Raw genomic sequence first — 25,465 nt, forward strand, 5'->3', positions numbered from 1 at the left:
GCGAAAATGCTTTCAAAGGCCACTGGATGGTGCCAAAAGACCAAGCTGTGCAGAGCCGTAGACTTCCGACAACTGTGTTTAGAACGTTCAGACAATTCTGTCGTGGGATTGGTTCAAAGGTAGTCACGTGTTTTGTGTACGCCATCTTTAAGACACAACCAGGCATTCTCTGACCAGGCTCTGGACACAACATTAATCAAGCAATCTTCATTATCGTTATCAACAAGTGCTTTTCGAAAGAAAATGCCGTGTTGTGCAGCCTATGGTTGCTCTGTACAGCCCGGACGTGGTAAACGTCTGCATTATTTCCCTCGGGAACCTACTAGGAGGAAATTGTGGGAGCAGAGGGTCAGAAGGAAGAACTGGAAGGCGAATAATTTTTCCTTGTTGTGTGAGGTAAGTACATTTCCATCATGGACTTTTGTAAAGAAAACACATTTGGAAAATATTGTTGTTCATGGCATGCTTCAAAAAGAGTATTAACCAAAGTTAATTTGATTTGAACTTGGCCTAGCCTTCTCAGTCCCCATCCCCAATGCCTTTAGCTTCTACTTGCCAATTATACATTGAATGAATAAGGTCGTTTCATTTTGAATGCCATTTATGGTTTAAATGCCATTCGGAGAAAATCAATAGAAGTGATTTTCTGAGATAGCTACTCTCTCGGCTCTGGAGCTGTGGATAGAAGGCGCTTCTCTGGAACGCAGACTGGCCAGCTCGGTTTCAACTGGTTTGTCCTATAATTGGTCTAGGAACTGCCATGTGACTTACTGGCGACATTTTGTTACCCGGCCTTCTTTTACTGTATATGAGTGCAATCCGTATGAAGAAGATTGTTAGTTTAATATTTGTTTAGTAGGCCTAATAAGTAAAATGCAGTATGTTTCGGCATACGGATGTAAAAATCGGTCGGCGAAAGTGGAAACTGGAAATCAAATATCAACTCTGTCTTGTTCGAAGTAAGTCATTATTTCACGCACGCTTACGGAGATTTGACCATCAGTTAACTTCAAAACAGGGACCTTAATTTGGATAGACAATAGCAATATCATAGGAGTGATTAACGTCAGAAAAGCACCTATGATATGTTTAATGTTGTAAAGACGTCAAATAGCCCGTTAGTTACCAAAAGGAGTAAGGAGCCAGAAGTGAACACACATGACGGCTATACAATTGTGCTTTCATTTGCGATGCACCATTTGTTTGCACCTTCAACAGCATGGCGTACCTGCTACCGCCCACAAATGCCCGTGGGTTTGTGTGAAAGAATCAACTCTTTCTTGTCCATTTCCCAGCCTGTCCGTCAGGCCGGCACCTCGGTTTTCATTGGCATGTCCAAACGAAGAGCCTTCAGTTTGTTTGTTTTTGTTTTTTTTTTAAAACACATTTTTTAGTTGGTACCAAATCTGGCCCACTGCGCCAGTGATCAATGCAACACATGTTCCAGTACCGGGTCATTTACCCACCTCCCCCCAACATTCTAAACCAGGGGTGTCAAACTCAAATTAGGTAGTGGGCCGGATTTGTTGGAATGAGACCTCGTGGTGGGCCGTTATGGTCATTATCATTTTCTGCATGTCTGGGTTGTCAGAGTGTTATTTGACGTACGAGTACAAATAATGTACTGCTGTTATATACTGCTCTTTCTCTCTTGAAATGCCCTACTTCCATGTTCGTTTTCAGCTTATTCCTTGCTGAGGATGGTTTGTAATGCTAGGTTATCAATTTGTCATATCATGTTAAAGACAACTGGATGTGATCTTTTTGTCTTATTTTCCCTTCCTACCTAAAACATCTGAGGGGCCAAACCTTCTGGCGGATCTGGCCCCTGGGCCTTATGTTTGACACCCCTGTTCTAAATCAATTGTATACCATATTGTGCATATACATTTGAAAGCTTTGACTCTCTTGGGAATCCAAAATGACAATTTTTTTCATGTACAATCTGTATAGTGCTAACATTCTCAGATTAATCTTATGTCTCAAAATTTTCAAAATCCCCCTCCCTCCTCCTCTTTTTGGTGCCACCCTGACCTCTGGCTGCAAGTGTAGCTGCAGCACAATAAGTAGATGCAACATATTGGGTACTGAAATATTCACAAGAATCCATAGAAATTGAATCTTCATGTTGTATTATCCAATATTAGTTGTACAGATGTATAGTCTATATTATACACACTCATTGAACCAACAAAGTAAATGCAAAAATAGAGACTTTTTGTAATTATTCCATATTTTGTGTAGTCAGTTTATATCAGAACACCTGACATACAATCTAAATAGTCCACAAGAAACCTCAAAGTGTTACCTTTTATTTGAGACCAGCATTATGCACAAAGGGGTTCATGTGCAGTAAGCATTTGATTGTCAGAATGCATTTTGGATAACCAAAAGTCCTATGGGGAGTTTCCATAGGGCATTTTACAAAACACATGAGCATACCTTGGCAAATAATGGTCTAAAGTAAGTAGTTTTCATTCTATATGGATCTACTTTTGCACACAGCTTCACAAGACCTGATGCTAGGGCTCAGCTGTGTTTCTAAGTCATCCCAAGTGACCTAGAGGGCTGAAATGGTGGTCAGTTCAGAGATGCTTGTTATCTGGCAGAATGAGAAAATAATATTCTAGCCTCTGTCACTCTGTGTCAGTACATCACACAGTTTTTCTGATTGTTGTCCAAGAAACTACAGTGCTTTCCAAAGAGGTCAGGCATTTGATTATAGGCCAAAGTATGTAGGATCAATGATCTCCTAAGTAGATGATGTACAATGTCGGGCAAAATACTCAAAATGGGGCGTGTGCATAAGAATTTAAAACAGTGCTACTGTGCTGTTGATGAAACTTTGATGCAGCTTTCTTGATGGTGCCGAACATTTTGTTACAAAATAATACATCTTAGAAACTGATCAGATGCATTTCTGCAGAGCATGGCCACCGAACCCTACTGCATTCTTCCATCTTGTGGCTGTGTTGGCTCAACAAAAGTGACACACAGTGCACATTCAAGGTACCCATGTAAAAGTGTTTTTTTTTTTTTTTTTTTTGTTCTTTGCAGGACCACTTTGACGAGACACAGTATGAGAGTCACAGGGCTGACGGTCTCAGGAAGCTCAAGCCAAATGCTATTCCAACTCAGTTTGTCTTCACAAAACCAAAGACCTCTCGTTCCAGAAGACCTCCAAACAGACACATTACCAATTCAGTTGCCCTGAAAGATGTGATGGTGTCTGATGGTGCAACAAAGAAAGTTAGTCAGGATCACTCATATTGTAGTACCTCCCTTGATACAGCTCAGCCTGAGATACACAGAAGCGAGCCCAGTGCTGATGGTAATTATGTTACATTACATTACATTACATTTGGCTGACGCTTTTTAACCAAAGCGACCAACAACATGGTAAACAGTAAGTTTTAGAACAATTCTCACAATTTTAGGACAGTTTAAAAAAAACATTAGAGTACAGTAAGAATAAGTGCGTCGGTGAGTGCTGTTTTTAACAGTTACTTGTCAGTTTAAAACATACAGTGAGTGCTAGGATCAGTAAGACTTGTTGTAAGTGTTGCTATGAGAGTAGATGTTCTCCTAAAGAGCTGGGTCTTCAGGAGTTTTGAAAGTGGAAAAGGATGTCCCTGCCCTTGTAGGAACTGGCAGTGTGTTCCACCAATGAGGAACAACAGATGAGAAAAGTTTGATTGGCTTGAGCTGCACGGTGGTAGAGCTAGACGCCGTCGTCAGAGGAGCCGCAGCTGTCTGGAGGTAGTGTAAGTCTGTATGAGGGCATTCAAGTAGGTGGGAGCAGAACCGAGACTACTTTGTAGGCAAGCTGCTAGAGACTTGAATTTGATGCGGGCCGCCATAGGTAGCCAGTGTAGCTGGATGAGCAGCGGGTAACATGTGCCCTTTGGGTTGGTTGTAGACCAGGCGCCGCTGCTTCTGGATCATCTGAAGTGGTTTCACTGGCGCAGGCTGGGAGACCTGTCAGGAGGGCATTGCAGTAGTCGAAATCGTGGAGATGACTATTGCCTGAACCAGAAGTTGGGTAGCATCTTGAGTCAAGTAAGTCCTGATTTTCCGTGATGTTGTAGAGTGCTAAACGGCATGACCGGGCGACTGAGGCAACATGATCTGAGAAGTTTAGTTGGTTGTCGAGAACAACTCCTAGATTTCTTGAAGTCCTGGTCGGGTGAAACAGACAGGGAGTCAAATTGATGTTGATGTCGTGGTGTATGGTAGGTTTAGCTGGGATGACCAGCAGTTCAGTCTTTGAGAGGTTCAGCTGGAGGTGGTGTGCCTTCATCCATGTAGCTATGTCTGAAAGGCAATCCGAGATCCGTGCTGAAACCAGGGGGTCGTCAGGTGGAAAGGACAGATAGAGCTGTGTGTCGTCTGCATAGCAGTGGTATGAGAAGCCGTGCGAACGGATAATCTGTCCCAAGGAGGTGGTGTAGATAGCAAAGAGGAGGGGCCCAGCACTGAGCCCTGGGGACCCCTGTGGTGAGATGGTGAGGTGCGGATAGCTGACCAAGCCATGATAATGTTAAACGAAGGCCCTGTGAGGTAGGATTCAAACCAGGAGAGAGCAGAACCGGAGATTCCCATGTCAGCGAGTATAGAGAGAAGGATACGGTGATTAACCGTGTCAAATGTTGTTTTAAAACATGTTTACTATACTTTCTACTAGAAACTGTGAATTCAAATGTTCAAGTAGTAAAAGCAGAGTAAAGCTTTAATTTGATACTTGTGTGTGTTGACATTTAGGAGAGAAAAAATGATGCACAAAAAAGGTTGCAACTCCTACAGGTGGAGTTGAAGCATATTTCAGATAGGAAAAGGGTGAACATTTTAGTTAACTACTCATTTCCACAAATATGTAATATATGATATGTTTATGACCGGCTTGCTTGCAAAGCGTTGTTGACTAATAGCAAGAGCTGTATACAGCCATTGTTATTTTATTTTACAAGAATAACATGTTTCTGATGTTTAATAGAGAAACAAGAAGGTTGAGAGGAGAGTATTGTATCTTTTTAGCTGGTGTTTATTTCTGCATTTATAATCCATGTTGTCAACTTTATGCATGTAATTTTATTTCTGGTTGTTATGCATATGTGTGTTTGGTATCCAACAGATGTTTATAAATCAGTGCTTCCACTTGCACTTTGGCCTTTTTGAACAGATGGCACGGAACAGGGTATTCCAGATTGCAATCCTAACAGTATAAACGTGGACCTGCCAAGCAACAACCCCACACAATGGGTGTGTTTGCCTCATGCATCGTGTCCTGTTATGAGCTGTGAAGAAAAGCTGAAAGCCTTGGCGAACAAGGTATTAAGACTACAGCAGACCCTCGCCAAGGAAAGGCGAGAGAAGTGGAAGATTCTCAAACAGAGAAAACAGCTGGAGGAAAAAGTTTCAAGAGTTTTCAACAAAGATCAGCTCGCCAAGCTCTGTCAGTCAAGTACACGAGGGACAAAATGGTCAGATGACACAATCAAAAAGGGCCTTCAGTTACAGTTGGTGTGTGGAGTGGCTGGATATGAGCTGCTGCTTGCCCAAAAACAACCTCTACCATCAGTTAGATCACTGAGAAGAGTGCTGGTACTGGAGAAAAAAAGTCCTTCACTTTGATGTGGCTGCTTGTCCCAGGGGATTTCATTGTATAGCTCTTTGACACTGAGAAACAAAATGTCACTTATTGTTTAGTTGGACTCTTTTGTGTATGGCTCTGGTTTACATCAAACACACTGGTGAACTTCATTGTGACAACACAACAAACAGTCTTGGATACTTCGTTGAGGTTTGCGACTGATTTGAACTTTTCAACAAAGTTAACACTAAACTGTAGCATTTCACCTCCCACCCTCTTTCAACAGTGTAAACTACCTCCTGAAAGAAAACAGATGAATATACTGTATGTTTTTTTTTTTTTTTACTGGGGCCTTGATCTATCTTAATTTCTAGACTTGGATACATTTTCTTTAACCAGTTTTCTGTTTTTCAAATGGATGTTGTGGCTTCAATGTTTCACTGATTCACCCCAAGAACATTCCACTGAACCATTCGCCCAGATCTTCCATGTCAGACAAGCTCTGCTGGCCTGTCTTGTTCAGTGCTGCTCTACCCATCTTTCCATGACAGCCATTGGCATTCAATGTCTGTCATGGATTCAAGGCCTATTTGTCTTCAAATAAAACTCAGGGATGATATTGCAATACATTACATTATCAGTCATGGAAATTCTAGGCTTTTCTATGTGGTGTCGTGTGTACATAATCTACTCACACATCAGGGTCCATCAGCATCTACATCACTACTCATTACTCATTCTGCATACTGTTTTAGCCAAAGAAACTTGACACTCGAGCAATGACACTCTTTAGGCCCTCAGGATAGTAGAAGACCTTGGAGTAAGCACCAAGTACTAAATCTGTTTAAAATGATGAAGTACAAGAACAGGTAAAGAACAATGCAGTGGGTTTGTTAGGGGAGGTTGTTGGAGGATTTGGGGCAGGACTTGTCACACAAGAGTTTCAGAGATTCTTGAAGATAGAGATGTTCTGAGAGCATTGGGAAGCTTGTTTCACCACTAGGGAACCCCACATGAAAAAAGATTGGAGACCTAGGGGACCTCATGTGCAGGGTAGGCAGACGGCGTTCCTTTGAGGAAGTGGCCCAGAAAGTGCATAAAGTCTGTTTAATTCTGTTCAAGAAGATGGGTGCAGATCCAGAAGACACCTTGTAGACAGCAGTCAGTGACTTGAATTTGACTGTCTATAATTTGGCTCCATAAGGGTTCAGTTAGCTGACTCAAGTACATTTCAATGAGACATCAGAACAGAAAAGTCCTGGTCCCTTTTATCCTGATGTATGTAACGATTGCATAAATGTTTCTAATGGTGTTCAGTGCATCTGCACATAGTAGGCAAGTAGTTGGCCTACAAAGAAATTCTGTGTTCTAAGTCTGGATGATGCCACCAAAAAAGGACACACAGACAGTATTTTATTTTTAAAAGAATGGTCATTGCTTTTATTTCATTTTCCAAACGTAAATGATGGTATACTGAAGCAGTTGATCCTACACCAGAAAGGGTTGGGACAATGCCTGTAGCTTGACAACAGTTTCTTTTTTTAGAAAACCCCAGGGCAAAAAATAGGCAAAACCCCATAAGTCACATGAAGAACAACAGAACACAGAAGTCAGAATAAGAAAAAGGGTAAACCATGTCTCACCAATAGCTACATACATGCTCCGGAGCTGTACAACAGTTGATTATGTACATGTTTTCTTTTTTCGCAAGACATCTGAAACAAGTATTGTGTTGTGTTGTAATTCATATACCTGTACAGTTCCGTGCAGTAGTACTAACAGCAGTGATACAATATTAATTAAAACCACTCCCGAATCAACAGGAGTTAAAAAAGAAATCATGTGTAGGGTAGGGATCCATTAAATTGTTAAAAGACCTGCATTAGGCATTGGAAGTCTCCAGGCAAATAAATAAGAACTGAAAATACAGACATACACACACACAAGCACACCTTAAAATAAACAAACCCAGTAAGACAAAATAAATCACATTAAAGCCTCATATACAATTCTGCTTTTTAAGCAGTACGTCTGGATCTTAGGAACAATGAACTGAAAATACTCCAAGCTATCTCTTAAGCCAACCTTCAGAGTGGTTCTTGGGGTAGGGAGATGAAGACATGAAAAACTGACAGAACAAAAGGAAAAATATCTACAGAAGTTGATGGGATGACTGCATGTGCCACTACATCAACACAAGGATTCAGATGCAAGTCCATACAATATTGCAGATGTCTATAACAATGTTGCAGATGCACTGCATAAACTTGGGATTGATTTTTAGATATAAGACTGGAAAAAGTGGGAGCCAGGGTTCTGTCAGGCAAGCAAAGATATTGATGTAGAACCATGTATCAAGCTACAAAACACCACTATCCTGGTTTGTGTGTATGCGTTTGAAAAAGCGGCACAGGTTCCAAGACACATTCACTACCACCTAAACCAAACGTATCCAACGCCTCTTTTAAAAAGGAAAAAAAAAACTATAAAAGCAAAACAAAAACAGTCTGACCACTCACTCTCTCTCTCCCCTAATTGGGGATTCCTTAAAATTCTTCTTTATAAAAGAAAAATAGATATTTACATTATATATATATATATTGACATGTATTTACATGGTAAAGAGAAGGGGGGCAATCTAGGCAGCCCTGCCACCCCAGAGAATGAGTCCGTTTTCTGGCATGCCCCTGTTCCATCGCTCCCCCTCTCTTTTGTGGAGGAGGGGAGCAGCCCCATCATTCTGCTGCAGGAGACCTCTCCTCTTCCTCATCCGATCTCTCCCTCGTCTCAATCTCTACGGTGATCTCGTGGGGCATTCCATGCACTGGTCGGGAGGAAAAGTTCTCTCTCTGCCCCTGGTGCCAAAGACACACACATCCTGGCACCAGGCTGGTCTTGTCTGCCTACAACGCCGGCCTGGGCAACTGAGGGCGCCAGGCCCGTGCCCGGCAGCGCTGCTCAGCCCGAGTCCGACTCGCTGGTGTCGGAGGACGACGATGAAGAGGAGGAGGAGGAAGAGTCTGAACTGGAGCTGCTGGCACTCAGGCGAGAGGCAACAGCATGTGGCTCTACTGTGCTGGGCTTCTCCGCTGCAAGGAGAGGGAAACGGTTCAACACAAGGAAATTATGGAGGGGCTCAAAAGAAAAGACGACAAGACTGCAGTTCCTAAGTTGACACATAGCTTGTAGTTAGCATAGTCCCTTAATCAGAATTTCAAAAAGATTTCATCTTTTCTAGAGCAGTATTAGTTGTTCAATGCAGATATGAGAGACCATTCAAGAGGTTTTCAATTGCACAAGTGTGTGTGTGTGTGTGTGTGTCTTACCTTTGGTTTTGACTGGCTTCTTGCCGGAGTTGAGCTGGCCACTGACGTCCTGCAGCCTCCGCTCCAGCTCGCGTTTCTTCTCCAGGGCCAGCTCCTCCTTGGACTTGCCCGCTGCGTTCTTCTTCAGCACTGCAGGGTTGGCACAGAGCACAGGGTTACACCCAGCACAGCACATGGGGATCGCCACATGGCGCAAGATCACACACACACATGGCACAACACAGGGCGCAGGGAGAACCACATCACAGTACACAGACTAAGAGAGGAAGTGGCAGTTATAAAATGGGAAATATACGCCAATAATATAATCCACCACACTATAAAATATAATAGTGTGGTGGCCATCCCATTAATACACAGTAATCCCAAAACACTTGTGACTCACACATGCTGGAGCAGATGCGCTTTACATCTTAGTGACACTTTGTATCTGTATTTGACCCATATTTAAATGATGTAATCGGCACTCAGATACTCAACTATCAGCTACCACACTGACGCAGAGAACAATGACATGAATAATGTAGAACATCCTCCCAGTTCAGGAGCTGGTTTATATGGAGAGCGTGCGCGTGTGTGTGTGTTTGTTTGTTTGTGTGTGTGTGTGTGTGTTGAGAAGCTCTCTTGCAAATTTATACTTAGCAAAGGAGTCCTGTTTCAGAACCTGCTGGATTAGATCTCGCACATGTGCCCAATGTGTCTGACACATACATCTCAAACCTCTCCCCAAAGTGTGTGTGTGTGTGTGTGTGTCATGTTTCAGGCTACTCCAGAGCAAAGACAACAAAATGCAGCTCACCTGTGGTGGGTTTGCGCGGTTTCTTGCGCAGGCAGGTCATGACGTATCTCTCCAGCTCGCGCAGCGTGGACGGCTTGAGCGTCTCGAAGTCGATCTCGATCTCCTCGGGGTTGGTGTCGCGCAGCGAGGGCTCGCGCGCCTGGATGATGTGCACCACGCGGCCCAGCTTCTCGCCCGGCAGCTTGTTGATGTCCAGGCTCAGCTGCCGCTTCTCGTCGTACGACATGGGGCTGGTCTCCTCCTCCTCGTCCGAGTCGTAGTGGGGCAGCAGCGGCATGGGCGGGGGCATCGCCTTCTTGGAGGACCTGGCAGAGGGGGACGATGGATGGAAGAGAGAGAGAGAGAGTCAGGACTAAGACTAACAAGGAAGGACAACAGGGCGGGCAGGTGTGTGGGTTACACTTGAGTGAGCCTACATACAGTATTTTGGTCTGGCCAATGTGTATTATCCACCTTTTGTTAGTAAAAGAAAAATAGATATTTACATTATATATATATATATATAAATAGTTTTTCACTGCAATAAAATTTGTTAATTGCCAGAATCCTTGAACCGGGACTTTTACTTGACATTAGAGGACAGTTAGTTTGGTTAAGTAACTCAATTAACAACTACAATAATCAGACATCATCTGGCTTTAAATGAAGCTGGTTGTGGTGATTAGGGATAGCCACAGAAGTCAGATGTGTGACCATGCCCACTCACTTGCTCTTGTTGCTCTTCTTGGTCGCCCCCTTCTTGCCCTGCGTGGAGGTGGGTGCCGCCTTGCTGCTCTTGGTCTTGGGCGTCTTGGCGACCTTGGGCACCTTGGCGGGCCGCACCACTGGCTCGACGTCCAACACGGGGGCGGGAGCGCGGCTGCTTCGGTGCTTCTCCGGCTTCTTCTTCTTCTTCTTGTCCTTCTTGTCGCGCTTCTTCTTGGGCTTGACGATGGGGCCCTGCGAGAGCGCCGCCAGCTGCTCATGCACCGCCCTCAGCTGTGAAGGAAAGGTCAAAGGTCAGATCATGAAGCCATGTGGTGCTCTGTTCTGTTATTATACTATAATACCTGTATGTGAGACTTATTTAGTTTCACTTCACTGTACTGTACTGGCATGCTGCATCAAGAAATTACTAGCAACAACCCAAACCAAACTGCTAGGCTAACATCCTGGGACAAGTTGACATTGCCTGGCTGAATTGTGTTTGTGTTTATTGGTCTGTGTGTGTGTGCGCGTGTGTAGGTGTGGAGTCTACCTGCATACACACCTGTTCCTGCAGCTCAGCCAGGCGGTGCGCACGCTCCTCCTCGCTGTCCGAGCTGGGGCTGCTTTCGCTCTCGCTGCTGGGGTCGCTCTCCGACGACGACGACGACGAAGATGAGGAGGAGGACGAGTGACCGCCCAGACCACCGCCCAGGGATGGTGGCGGCATGCGAGACAGGGGCTCGTCTGGCATCTTAGCGAAGCGGAACTCAAACACATCCTGGGAAAAAGGACAAGAGACGACATGAGTACACACTGATATACGCATCGAGTATTTCAATCTGTCCGTAAAAGTGCAAGTGAAAGTGTAACTGTAGTCTGTTTTCCCTTGGGGTAGTTGTCTGAACTCTGGTCTGGAACATGCAAGTGAAAGGATGCTTTAGAGTGAAAGTCAGCACTGGAACATAACCTATGGGTGACTGCTATGTACATTCTTGTGGAAGCGTGTTGTGCATTTGTTGTACGTGTTGGGGACCAGTGAGGCTTATCTAATGCCTTCTTGAATGTGTGTGTTGATTTGTGTTTGTGTGTACGTTTGAGAACTGTGAATCAACGTGTGCCAAATCAACAAACATGCCTCCAGTTTGTGTTACACGCAAGGGAAGTAAAATTGTGTGCGAAACTGAAACAAATCTGCCGTTTCTGTTTGTGTGTGTGTATGGGGCAAAACTGACACACACCTGCAGCTTTCGGGCCATAGCCACCACGTCATGGTCGGGCGGGTTGTACTTGTAGCAGTTGGAGTACATCAGCCGCACGTCGGCGGCAAACTGCTGTGCTTCTCGGTACTCCCGGCCATCCATCTTCCTCTGAGAGGAAGAGAGCAGAAGTCAACACTTGGTTCATTTCCTCTCGGCAACAAACCCGCTTTTGACATTTCACTTCTGCCATTGCAAAGCCGATATCAATGTGGTTTAAGGCACTTTCCACATTCTCTACACCTGCTATGCTACTAGATATGTGTGGAGGGATGTTTGTATGCAGGGCTCTGACTTTTGATAGAATTTAATTAAGGATATACATATTATGAATATAATGATACAATTGATTTTAAATGTGTTTGTCTACATATATTCTGTAAGGGAGCACTTGACATATTACAAATACAAATAGCTTTAAGCAATTCATCTGCACTTTAACCACCGTATAACTTGTTTCAACAGATTTAATTGATGTGTTAGCTATGCGTCTGCATGTTGCTGGAGGATTTGTAAAAAAGTTCGGCTCACCTTAATGGTGCTAAGGTCCATGGGGTGCTTGATGATGTCATGGTAGTCGTGGAGGCCCAGTGTGGAGGCGTCCACGGGCTTGTAGAAGGGCCAGGCGTAGGCGGCGTGCTTCTTGGAGAGCAGCTCCTTCAGGATGCCGTTGCAGTGCTTGAGGCTGGGGCTCAGCTTGCCGCGCCGTGACGGCTGGTGCTGCTGCGAGTCCGGCAGGTCCTTCTTGGGCGGCTTGATGGGCCGGCCGCTGCCTCCGCGCCTCGCCGGAGCCTTCCCCGCCAGGCCGCCGCCGCGCCCCATGCCCAGCATGCCCCGGCCGGGCTTCGAGTCCATGCCCATACCCATGCCCAGGGACGAGAGGGTCAGAGGGGAGTCGCTGCCACTGTCCAGGCCCATGCCCAGGCCCATGCTGCCAACGCCCATGAGAGGCATGACCATGGTGGTGGGGGTGGTGGTGTCTGCTTTCCTCTTTACACCCTTTTTCTGATGAGAAAAGGATAAGAGGTCAGTTTAACATATTTGTTTATACCTAAAGGTTTTAACATGGATCATAAAACATAGGAAACAAGCAAATTATTTTTGACATAAATTAGAGTCAGTTCCCAACCGTAACTAAGGCTAAAAGTAACAATCCATCTTAGTGTTTTGGTTGGGGTCACAATAGCAGCTAAGTGCAATCTCTGCGGACATCAATGGAAAGTCAGTGGTTCTTACCTTGGTAGTGGGCTGTGTTGGGGGGACAGCCATCATAGCAGGCGGCATGGGGGGCAGACTCTTGGCCAGCAGAGTCTGTGGGGGACCGCGTAGATGGGGTCAGGGGTGTCGGGCGTCGGGGGCGAGTATGCTGACTGCGAGACCGAAGAGATGGCCGGGACCTGGTGGGCCGTGGTCACACCGCCTGGAGCTGAATGGAGATCAGAGAAAAAAGGATTGAGCAATACGCAGAGAGTAAGATGAGGAAAGATGATGAAAACTGAAACTCTATTCTTAGTTCAACATCAGCTTCTACACATGTGACCAGATTGATGACAGACTTCTCTACACACACACACTACCCCTCCCTATACACCTACGGTGAAGATGGTTATGACAATGTGGGGCAACTTTTTGAGCATTGTTGACAAGCATTCACATGGCCAATTCCATGTGTTTGGACTGGATGATTGAGAATTTGCCTACTTATGATTAAATTTCTCGAGAAAAGAATGTATTACCCAATATGAATAGGGAAGTGTCTGAATAATATTGCTCAAGAACACTACCCTGAGACATCTGCTCAAAAAGTTACCTCGTCGTTCTCAACATCTTTTCACCCTGTCCTTTCTGCTCACCAGTGTTTCGCCGGCCTTTTCCCACCTTGCCCGGTTTGGCTCGTGGCACAGGGGTGGCCATTTCCACCTCGTCCTGAGGCATCTGGGCCACCTTCTGAAGGAACGCCTTCTCCAGAGACTGAGCCATCAGGACAATGTCATCTGTAGGCTGGACACAAGACACATAAACACAATTAGAAATAGGATGACATTCCCTGAATATCCTTGCTAAAACTACTTATTTGAACCATTATGAGCCATTTTCTCATAATATAAAAAGGAACACTTTTTGTGTTTACTCATCTACCTCAATACATAAAGAGTATTTTAATTCCAATGGCACTATGCTGAAGTACCAATTCAACCTATGGAGGTAAAAACATGGCAGAGTTGCAGCCCCCTCTAGTTGTGGACTTTGGTTATTGGTCAGTTCAAACTGAATTGTGACCATCGCAAACACTGTGCATGAGTTGGTCGCTGCAGAGCATCATACACTTCCCATTGCCATGTATGGTGAACTCCAACTAAACCTTTCATCCAAGTTTGTATCATGCATTGAGTTTATGATAAGACTCCCAATGCATGTAAATATCCCACACCTAATTGGTCAATATAGTTGAAGATGTCCATGTATGAATGAGTCTATCTACTGTACCTTGTTGTAGATGTAGCAGTTGGTGAACATGGTGTTGAAGTCCTGCATGCACTCGCTGGCGCCACGGTAGTAGTTGTTCTCCAGACGCCTCTTGATGGTGCCCATGTCCATGGGCTGCTTGATGATTTTATGGTAGTCCTGAGGGAGGACAGGTACACAGAAACTGAGGTCAGCTCTGTGACTCAAACAGTTGGAAATAGGTAACCATTATCATTAACGACTGAATGGCTCACAGGAGGGCAAAAACATACATACATGTGAGCTTACTGGAATAAAATACAGTGAATAACCAATTTTGTGATCTGATCTTGACCACACTACTGCCCCCTTCTGGAGTAGTTTGTGTGTGCATGTGTATAATGATTTGAACGACATTTTATCAAAGGCTTCACAAAAAAATATTTAATGAAACTTGTAGTACGAGGTGTTGCACTCACAGGCAAGTTGAGTTTAGAGGCGTCCACCGGCTCGTGGAAGGGCCAGGCAAAGTGGTGCCTCCAGAGGTACTTCACCACCACCTTTTGGAGGAACTGCAGCTGATTGGTCATGCGGCACTGGCGGGCGGGGTCTCGCACGGGCGGCTGTGAAGGCCCGGAGTTGGGGGCCGAGTGGGGCAGCAGTGGGGGACCCTCAAAGCCCTCGAAGAGCAGCGATGGCTTGCGGATGCGCTTGCCTGCCCCTCCGCCCGACTGTTGCTGCTCCATCACCGCGGTGATGCCTTGCATGACCAGGTCGCCCCCGCCCAGAGAGAGGCTGTTGGAATGGACGGAGGGAGACGGTGAGGATGGAGACGCAGAGGGATGAGAGGGTGCAAAGGATAATAGGGAGAGTTAGAATTAAGGAGGAAGAGGAAGAGTGGAGGTTTTGGGAGGAGATGAGGGAAAGGAAAACAGAGAGGGTGAGAGATTTAAAGGCAGGAGTGTAGGGAGAAAAGGGAAGGAAAAAGAAAAGAAGGCAATGGAATGTCTACTCAGCCCAGAAACTGAAGTAAGATGAGAGGGAACTGACTAGCTGCTAAATCATCACACCAATTTCACAGCCTCCGACTATTTGAACAAGGACCACTGATGAGTCACACCACTGCTCGACTTGATGTGTTCCACTTTTTATGTCCAATACTATGACACATCCCTATACTCATATAGGGACTCTGCTGATCAAAGACAGGCTTGATTCCTGCTGTTTCACAACCTCCAGCCGGTATATGATTAACCCTTAAGGCAAACACACTTAACATTTGCCAGGGCTGTCATAAATGACTCACTTGGACTGCTTCATATAACTAGACCCCCTTTTAGCTTGAGTTGTGTTAAAGTCCTGTCCTGGTTGCAGTGAGGAGTTAAGATCTGAGCACCACCAATTTGTTGCCTAAAATAATGGTGCTAGGTTTTGATTTGGCTGTTCAGCTATACATACTCACAGAATGCCTATTTAAGGGACATGCACTTTTCATAGGTGATTTCTCTTTGCCGAAATCCGTAAGGAGTTGAAATCAAAGGAATTACAGCCCTTTACTTAAATTGAACATATCAAGCTTTACTGGGTATGTTTTGCATGCTTTTTCTACCGAAGCCCTCAAGGCACTGATGCTACAGCACCTGCCTATTGGAGGATGGGGAGACACATGAAGTTAACTGGAGTTAAAAAACAACACCTGCATGCAGTTTACTGCCCAATTCCCTTATGTCGCCTGGCAACCAAGCTAACAGGTCCATTTCATTGGCTGCCAGACTACCATAACCATGGCAACCAAGTCACACACCCCCTCCAAACAGCAACCTACACTACACAACACAGTAAGGGATTGTGCAGTGATAAAAGTCTGCTAAGCTGATATCCAAGGCCGTACATTGTGGGCTGTGGTGTGTGGGCTACTGTGTCTATGTACACAGACCACACTAACAAGCCTTGGCATTTCAAACATATTTTAAAAACAATTAAAAATTAAAAACATGCTACCTTTCAAAGGCTAATATTAAGGGGAGCGGACCGGCAAATTTTCCTTTTGAGCACAGTGCGAGCCGAACCCTGTTGTGCATACAGCTACCAAGTTAAACTTTGTTCTCTCATACATATTGCACCTTTCCCTGCTAGATGCAAACCAACATTCAAATGTGAGCATAGTAGGCATGCAATTATGGGCCTGCTGCTTGTGGCTGAACAACAATCCACAATAAATCCTATTTACTTGTTTCTTGAAAAGGTCTTGGAGTGGAACAAACCAACAAGTTACACTGTTACCTGTACCCTTCATAAATGCTCTTCTTGACCCTTACAATGAGAGTATGGTGAAGGACTACTTGGTTCTGTTGACTTACCTTTAGACTTGTCAGTATCAAGTAAGCCTAATAAAACAACCAGTTTCTAAATGTATGGAGGAAATATTTCATGAATACGGTATTGTCCTAAAAATGCTGTAAAGGTTTTTCTATTTTTTAGTCTCAACTCGACTCCAAGCATTGGATTTTGAGAAATTGCTCTCATCCAGTGCAACTATAATGAGGGGGTAGGGGGGATTAAAAAGAGGACAGTGGTGTCAGTTAACTGACTTAATGGAACCAGTATCAATGATGCAACTGTGCTAGGGGGGCTTACATCACAACAGTCTCAGGGACAGGCCTACTGCTCACTTGAAAATGTTTGAGTAAGGGGCTAACTTCTTTAGAATTTTCCATTCCAAGAACTCCTTCCTCAAATGTATCAGGCGTCTCACGAGGTCCACTTGCATCACAAATAGCATCAAAGTTGTCAGGTTCTTTTTGACACCAAAATAATATTTCTGATCTCTGATGTGATTTAACAAAGTTCAGTATTTCCTGTTAATGACAGTGTAGCCACACACTGGTACATGGTGACCAACACTGAGCCAGAAGGAAATTACAACCGAGCCGTCCTTCAGCTCAAGCTAGTGAACAATTTTTACAAGAATCAATTAAAGGACTCATTAGTGAACATGTACCTGTAAACGTCTCCTTGCAATAGTTTGGGAAGCTGTTGCATGTTAAAACGATCCCAGTACTCAATCAGGTTTAATTTGTCTTAAATGACACAAAATTAGAAACAATTTGATATTTTGCAATAATTTTATTATAGTCAATAAAAAAGGCATTAGTACAGAAAATCATGTCATTGGCTTGTCTGGTGTGGTATAAGTAAATGTGCTAATATTTAATAGTTGTGAGCCTCTAGAAAAAATCATTACATTACTACAGAGAAAAACAAAGCGAGTTGTATACTGTCGATAAAGACTACCTCCACAACTGGTTAACTGCATTTTGCGGGAAATGGTATTGGCATGCTTGCTTAACTTCCAATGAGACATGCAGGTTACTAGGCAACCGAAGTACAACCATCCCACCACTGGACCAGTCTTGAAGAATTTAATGCATGCTTAATGCATGAGTTAAGTTTACTGACAAAGTTAAGATCAAAGTCAAGACATATGGTTCGCCCGGTCAAGATATTTTGGGTTTTGTTGTGACAAACGGAGTAACGTTATCTTTACAACTAACCTACATAACGTTAATGTCTCATGTGGCTGACCAAGACGTCAATGTATCCAATTCGTTAAAGACATATCGACATCGCCCACTGATTTTACATTTGTCATCACACTAGAGAGCTCGATCACAAAATGCACCACTTCGCCATTACGTTTGGTATGTTCAAGCGTGACATTAAGCAAACCTTAGGATTCGTTAGTTGACATGAACGTTCCTGTTGGCGGCTAACGTTAGGTAACGTTAACTTATGGCTAGCGTTATACACAGAATGGGTTATTCGCTAGGCTACAAATGCTAACTTAACGATCCAAAAGCAATCACCTAACGTTAACGACTCAGCTAAACTCTTACCAGCAAACCAACAATACGGCATTCTACTTCATAAACAGCTCTGTTACATCCACACAGAAAGTGCACAAACTTAATCTTAAGTGTTACAGTTGACTTAGCAACAAATGCTAGGGAAAATGGCGTCGGCGCAACGACGTGTTGGGGAAAGGCGGACAACCAATTCAAAATATAATTTAATTTTATATATATACCCAACCTGACTGGCATACAAATCTATTGGAATGACCAACATTGCCATGAACTCGGTGTCCTGTGCTCGGCTGCTAAGAACCACAGTTGCAAGTTACGGAGTTCAACAATTTGTGCAAGTTAATCCGCCCGGCATCAGCGCTGTTGTCATATGCCAAACGGCATCAATAAATCCAAAGTAACTAACAAGTTCTGAACAGCAATACTCAGTCAGATTGCAAAGTTATTGTCAATTGTTCCGATTGGTACCTGTCAAGGGGCGGGTTTAAGGCCGTCTCCATCAGGATGGATCCGGATTCTGTTTAGTATACCCGTTTCTCTCAGGTTCCCGTTTCGCCTTTCCTCCCAGTTCCTTTCCGACCTCCTCAACACAGCTTCAGTGAAATGGCGACAAAATGAATCCGCCCGACTATTTATAAAACATCTAGCAACACTATTGGCTTAACCACACCAAGAAAGCCACGCCTCCCTGACGTCTATACGTTTACCCAACCGTCAATCAAATAAACCACACCCAGATCCTCCCGTAGGTTCACCGCCATCGATTTCCATTCAGTTGTTACCTACCAGGAATTCTCAACAACACTGCGTTTGTAAACCAGTAACTAAAGCACAACCTCCAGAATACTACTGCCCTCTCCCCGATTTTCTAGTCTTAATATCCAAATGGCTAATAGTTTTCCGCCAGTTGCATTACACCAACATGGACTAAAAGATAACCCCGATTGGTGTCTGAGACCTAAGCGCGGGCTTTGAGCGCAACGTCAAGGCACACCATTGGTCCGTTGATTACATCACGAGTATCAGACTACTGCCACATACACCACGAAACACCATGCTATTTTCTACTTTCCCGCAGTCGACTCGCCTCACTATCCCGATGTGCCGTCGCCATTTTGGAAGGTTGTGATAAGCACTATTTCACGATAAAACGCCTCTTCTGAACCCAAAATCAAACGTGATGCTGTTGCAATCTGTAACCTTTTCACTCAATGACATTTACACCTTACGTGAAAAGACTACCAATAACTGAAACCTATGTCTCACAACAAGACAAGCTGCACATGGCATTATCATTTTAATCCACGTGGTAATTGCCATTTGGCATTTCAGAAGTGCTCACGAAACTCAGTCAAACGGGTTCACTATTTTAACATGACCCGTTCAGTCCATCGGCTTCCTAGAACGGGGCAGGTTCTACAAGGCCTACAGAAAATGTCCTCCATTGAAATGACACAGCACTTTTAACCAAAACCAGTTTCCTCCCTGGTTCCATGTTCCTTGACGAAAAAACACTACAAACTAAAGTGAAAGCATGGCAGGAAAATGCATCCATGTGTTTTCTGCTAAAATAAAGCAATATCTGACCCATTTCCCCAAGGACGCCACAAATAGCACGTGAACCAATGTCAACTCGCAACACTTTGTCAAGCCAGTAAATTCCAAAATTGAGTGCGAAGACGCCATTTTATCTAAAAAAACACAACAAAGATCTAAATTACAGACTTGGTGCTCGTGCCCTTAGGCTCACTTACCAATTCAAACACCTATGTTATGATCAACACTAGGCCTACAACACAAGATATAATCTGTTATAAAAGAAAGATACCATGAGAATTCTCAACTTTAAACTGATTACCACACTGCATTGTTAGCTTATCTAATGCAACTACTTCACCCCACCCCCACTAACAAGGTTACACGTCTGTTGCAATGACACTCAATAACACAACTAAAATTTCTAAGCGATAAAAACGTCGTCTACATTGCTTGGTCAGCTTTTAACGTTAAATCTACTATACATGATATCGTGAAATATATAACTAGACTATTAAAATAAGATTAAAAGTGATATGTTCATGTGCCCTTTGCCAAGAAAAAAAGATCCCAAATTACATTAAGTCAAAGTAACAAGCCAAAAAAGTCCATCTAAAAATCCGCATACTTTAGACATTTCCTTTTTTCTTCTTGTCTTCAGCCACGTTTCTTTATTCAACATTTCCTCCAAACATGTCTGACTTCTTCCCCTTCATTGGATCGGGTGGGGGAGGGTGCGTCATGTGATATGTGATTAGGATCGGATTCTTGGCGCAGAGTTCTTTAGGAAAAAAAAAAAAGGCCAGATGAACGCCGCATTAACAAAAAAAGCACACATGTTTAGATCCATTTGCTACTGTGAGGTATATTCCATCCATCTCCATATTAGCCATTACCCGTATATTTCAAAGCATTTTCAGGTATTACGGAGAAATCCACAACAAAGAACATATTTCACAGCAACGTCAGCGGGTCCCCTATTGGTTAACGACGATCACGTGCGTATACAAACTTTGCCTCAAAATAAAATCTAGTATGTTTTGTCGTTGTCGTATTACCTTGGTGAATTTTCGAGAGTACACGACTTAGTTATTAAAGCGTTTGAAATCTTATCTTTACTTTGGTGATAATCCCAGTAAACTAGCCTACTTCCAACAACGCGGACATTCCACACAAACATGGCTCCCACTGCGCCCAGAGGTCCTTCTGCGCAAACGCAACACTGAGGCATAACATCACATGTCTTGTTTACAATGATTGATTGGGGGTATGGTTGGTTGCCAATGATCATATTGAAACTGCGTATTCTGAGTAATTCCTTTTTTAAAAGACTGTTCTCTATTGTTTTTAGCCTACATAAAAACAATTATTACAGAATAGAACACACTGTAGCCTGGCCAACAGTGACAGGAGGTTGTCGGCTATGCATCAGACATTTAGAATTGAATTTTGAGGAATAAAAATGTTAATGGTCACAGTCTCAGTTCTCAAATACTATATTTGGTCTTTCTGGTGTTCTTGGTTAGCCCTTTAATACATCAGGTGATTATTCAAAACAAGTAGGCCTAATCCTATTGTCTTTCCTTCCCAGCCCCAATAAATATGAGGACCTGAGGCATGTTGAGTGAGTCATCCAGTGACTAGTCCCACATAGACTGCAACAGACTAAGTCACTTTCACATGACCACTAGGCCAGCAGGGGGGACTGGTTGCTATGGAAGCTGTTTCGTTTGCAACCATGCCTTTCACTTCAGTGCCTTCCACACGTAGTCTTTGACAACTGACACATCAGAAGCTAAAGGGAAACTAAACAGAGTCATCAAGATCCAGTTTCATCTTACCTCTGCATTTTTGTCACAAAGTTACAACCACAGTCGCCGCAAACATGGAATTATTTTCCAAGAATTCTGCATTTACCTGATTTACATTATTGTTAATGGTTAGTGATTTGTACCTGGGTGTGACCTGCTCAGCCTGTGAATTCCACATCAGTTCTCACATTTGCCTCTAGCCTGCTGAAACCATGACCACAACACTTCCATAGCTCACACCCTCACAGTGAAGGTGAGAATGGATGGTATGCTGGCCCATTGTTACAGAAACCCCACCACCATCCACATATTGTTTCCTATTTGCTGCCTTGCAGTTGGGAGTGGGAAGGAGTTGAAAATCAATCTTATTTATAAACTGTTTTCATTTTGAACAGGATAAATATAAAGATTTTGAGTTATGGTATTATATTTATAAGTTGTGGTGCACTGAAGTGGCTTAGATTAGAAAGACTGTTAGAAAGTACAACTGTACTTTAGTGCAGCTGCATTGTTTGCTGTTCAGTCTTGTTGACTTAGATAAAGGATTAAGAAAGAATGGAGGACTGTAGGATGACCAGTTTATGGGAGATGACATGAGCATTGGCATGGATGCATATCCACAGCTGCACTTTGTATCTTATTCTAAAGGCTGTGGAAGTGAATACACTGACTTAATGATAGAAAGGTGGTTGGCTTCTGTTGGTTTGTAAAATCAGCCCAAGGGCTAATCCAGATATTGGTACCATCCAAGGTGGCCAAACAATAATTATACCAGAATGTTGGTGAATATAATCGTCAAATACTACAATGACACTTCCCCAGTTGATTACTTACAATTAATGATTATATTACAAATATGAGGTATCATTATTTAATTGTGTTGACATATTAGGAATAAAAGGTTTTTAGTAGGAATGTCTGTTGGAATAAATGATCAAATCAGGCTATAAACCCCTCTGTAAAAATATAGGAATAAAGGGGAAAGTTTGGTGTTATAGTTTGATTTTGTGTAGAATAAAAACTCATCTTGAGAAATCAGCTTTTACTGTAATTTGGAAATCTATTGACTCAAACAGTGCAAAACAAAGTGTAAAATATAAAGTGCCCTCCAGAATTATTGGCACTTCTGCTAAAGTTGACCAAAAACCAGTATAAAAAATAATCTGTTGGTTATTTATTCACAATGAAAAAAATAGGAAAAATCCAACCTTGAAGGGAAGCAAATGTATATTGAGAAAAAGGAAAATTTCATAAAGAAATAAATATTTTTAATAAAAACACATCGCTCACAATTATTGCCACCCCTGCTTATAATACCTTCTTAAGTCTCCCTTTTCCAATAAACAGCTTGTAATATTCTCCTATGACACCACATAAAGCTGGAGAATACAAAGCAATGGATTTAAGACCGTTCGCCTTTACAAAATCTCCCCAGATCGTCCAGATTCCTAGGTCCACACTTGTGCGTTCTCCTCTTTGACTCACCCCACTGTTTTCCTATTGAATTTAGATCAGGGGACTGAGATAGCAATGTCCGAAGCTTGATTTTGTGTTCAGCAAACAATATTTGTTTTGATCTGGACGTTTGTTTTTGTTCATTGACCTGAAGAATGATCCAATCATGACCAACTTTTAGTGTCTTGGCAGAGATTGACAGATTTCCTTTGAAAATGTTCAGGTTTTTTTTTGGTTCATGATACCATGCACTTTTAGGAATCCCAAAAACAGCCCCAAAATAGCACAGCCCCTCCACCATAATTCTCTTTAGGTATGGGGTTCTTTTCAATATAGCCATTATTCTATGTACGCCAACACACCTAAAGTGTTTCTAGCCAAAGAGTGCAATTATCATTTCATCTGACAATAGACCACACTTCCAGACAAAGTCACTGTACCATTAAGTAACTCCTGCCGTTTACATTGGTAATTAAATGACTGGACAGGCTTTTACCTAGCATGCCCTCTAAATAATCTATTAGCAGTGAGATCACTTTTGAAGATTTTTTGGGGGACTCGGTGACCCCAAGATGAGGTGACTCTTTGTCTGTGTCCAACAGTGGTTCTTTCTCCAACAGTGGAATTTTTTCTTACCATCCTCCATACTGTATAAGATAGTAAGATAACCTTGGGTCCTTGTCCAAGCATGTTTGTCACATTTCCAGATATAGAACCTTTTAATCATTGTTTTAACTGTAATATAGGCATTTTTAACAAAGTACCTGTCATATAGACATTCTCTGACTTACAAATATGAACATTTTCTTTTTACTTATAATTTAGTGTATTCTCTTGTCTTTCCGATGTTGAAAAATGACTAGAGGATTTAGCCTCTGTGTGACTTTATTTTCATACCATAGTGAAAAAGAAAGTCATGAACTACTTCTGAAAGTTCACAGACACTCTGATTAACTTAAATAAATTGAAATTAGATAGGAAAATGCTTCTTTTAGGTTTTGTATATAAGATTTTTCAGGGGTGCCAATAATTGTGAGCAACGTGTTTTAGTTAAAAATATTTATTTCTTTATTTTCCTTTTTCTCAAAATAAATTTGCTTCCTTTCAAGGTTGGATTTTTCCTAATTTTTTCATTGTGAGATTACAATAAATATACAAGTCTCGTAAACCCATATTTAGCAGCAAAGGACATAGACAACATATCAAAAGTTGAAAATGAAAATGTGGACTATTTCATGTAAAGTATATGTTAATTTTGAATTTGATACCAGCAACATGTTTCAAAAAAAGTTGGGACAGGAGCATGTTTACCACTGTACTGTTTCACCTCTTCATTTAACACAATTCTGTAAATGTTTAGGAACTGAGGAGACCATTTGCTACAGTTTTGAGAATGAAATGTTGTCCCATTACTCCCCAATAGGATTTCAGTTGCTCTATGGGGTATTCTTAGTCATGCTTTTCATTCCATTATGCACCTAATTTGACAAATCTGCACTGCAGACAGGCCATCTTAGCACCTGGACTCTTCCTCTATGGAGAAATACTATTTAAATATGCGCAGAATTCATTTTGGCATTGTTGAGATCCTGAAATATTCAAGGTTGTCCCTGGAAAAGACATTGCCTGGATGGCAGTATATGTTGCTCAAAACCTGTATACATCATTCAGAATTGATTGTGCTTTGCCAAATGTGCAAGATGCCCATGCTATAGGCACTATGCTCCTCAACACTGTCATAGATGTTGGGTTTCGAACTGAGCACTAAAACAAGTTGAATAGGTTGGATACTTGGATAGGCCCTTTCCTCTTTAGCCCAGATGAGTCCATGATTTCCAAAAAGAATGGCCAACTTTGATTGGTCTAACCACAGGACCCTTTTCCACTTTACATCAGTCCATTTCAAACAAGCTCAGGCCCAGATAAGAGGGTGGTATTTTCTGTATCATGTCTCAATACAATTTTAGCCAGTACAATTTTGGCTGCCGTTTTTGAATTGGGTATCAAACTGGGCACCTACAATGGTTATCAGAAGTTTTCCTGAGCCCATGCAATGACAGGTCTGAAAACGGTTGGCAAAGATTTCTCTGGATTCTCTGAATGTTTTAATAATATTATGTCCTGTAGATGATGAACCCCCTAAATATGTCACAATTTCATGTTAAGAAGCATTAAAATTACATTGTTTCATCATTTGTGCACACAGGTTTACACAGTGAATACCACAGTGAATACCACATATTTACTTCTAAGAGACCCTGCCTCTCTGGATGCTCTTTGTCATCAATCGTGTTGCCAGTATTAACATATATTTTTCAACATTTGATATGTTGTCTGTGTCCTTTTTGCAACTACGGTAAATATGAGTTTAAGAGATTTGCAGATTATTACATTCTGTTTTTATTCACATTTTACACAACGTCCCAACTTTTCTGTTTTGGGTTGTAAAATTCTCACAAAGACTGCTCTGTTGTTAAAGGTGCTCTAAGCGATGTTATGCAGTTTTTTTTTTGTCACATACAGCGAACACGCATCTCCTCACAATCTGCTAGCTGCCTGTCACTGTAAAAAATGTGGCCTCTGTATACAGCCATGGCTCAAAAAACGGTAACAAAAACAGCCTGGAACAGAAACAAAAACTGCCTGGTGCAGCCTGGACCTGTTTTGTTGCTGTTTTTGGAGCCTGTGCTGTCT

General features: G+C 42.7%; 2 protein-coding genes across 3 annotated transcripts; one reads left to right on the top strand and one right to left on the bottom strand.

Moving 5' to 3' along the window:
* Window positions 1-157: 157 nt before the first annotated feature.
* On the top strand, window positions 158-7,417 carry LOC125285292. Of its 2 annotated transcripts, none has more exons than XM_048229694.1 (3): window positions 158-396; window positions 3,058-3,331; window positions 5,180-7,417. In XM_048229694.1, exons 1-3 carry the CDS (start codon window positions 244-246, stop codon window positions 5,629-5,631), a joined length of 879 nt encoding a protein of 292 aa, XP_048085651.1. In that variant the 5' UTR covers window positions 158-243; the 3' UTR covers window positions 5,632-7,417. The 2 variants fall into 2 exon arrangements, 1 of the variants encoding a protein (XP_048085651.1); XR_007192008.1 differs by lacking the exon at window positions 158-396 and adding an exon at window positions 814-959.
* On the bottom strand, window positions 7,002-20,703 carry brd2a (bromodomain containing 2a). Its single transcript, XM_048229673.1, is given in 13 exon segments — window positions 7,002-8,679; window positions 8,917-9,045; window positions 9,716-10,020; window positions 10,422-10,693; window positions 10,953-11,180; window positions 11,641-11,769; window positions 12,190-12,663; window positions 12,895-12,980; window positions 12,983-13,084; window positions 13,512-13,659; window positions 14,146-14,283; window positions 14,583-14,898; window positions 18,438-20,703. Coding segments are annotated over 13 exon segments (2,490 nt in total). The 5' UTR covers window positions 18,470-20,703; the 3' UTR covers window positions 7,002-8,548.
* Between the last annotated feature and the right edge of the window lie 4,762 nt (window positions 20,704-25,465).

This window comes from Alosa alosa, chromosome 20, assembly GCF_017589495.1.
Source record: "Alosa alosa isolate M-15738 ecotype Scorff River chromosome 20, AALO_Geno_1.1, whole genome shotgun sequence".
Lineage (NCBI taxonomy): Eukaryota > Metazoa > Chordata > Actinopteri > Clupeiformes > Clupeidae > Alosa > Alosa alosa.

Excerpts from the sequence above, each read along its gene's own strand:
- LOC125285292 (XM_048229694.1), top strand. The coding sequence starts at position 244 with ATGCCGTGTTGTGCAGCCTATGGTTGCTCTGTACAGCCCGGACGTGGT. Across the intron at positions 397-3,057 it reads ATTTTTCCTTGTTGTGTGAG|GACCACTTTGACGAGACACA; the intron begins GTAAGTACATTT and ends TGTTCTTTGCAG. Across the intron at positions 3,332-5,179 it reads AAGCGAGCCCAGTGCTGATG|ATGGCACGGAACAGGGTATT; the intron begins GTAATTATGTTA and ends CTTTTTGAACAG.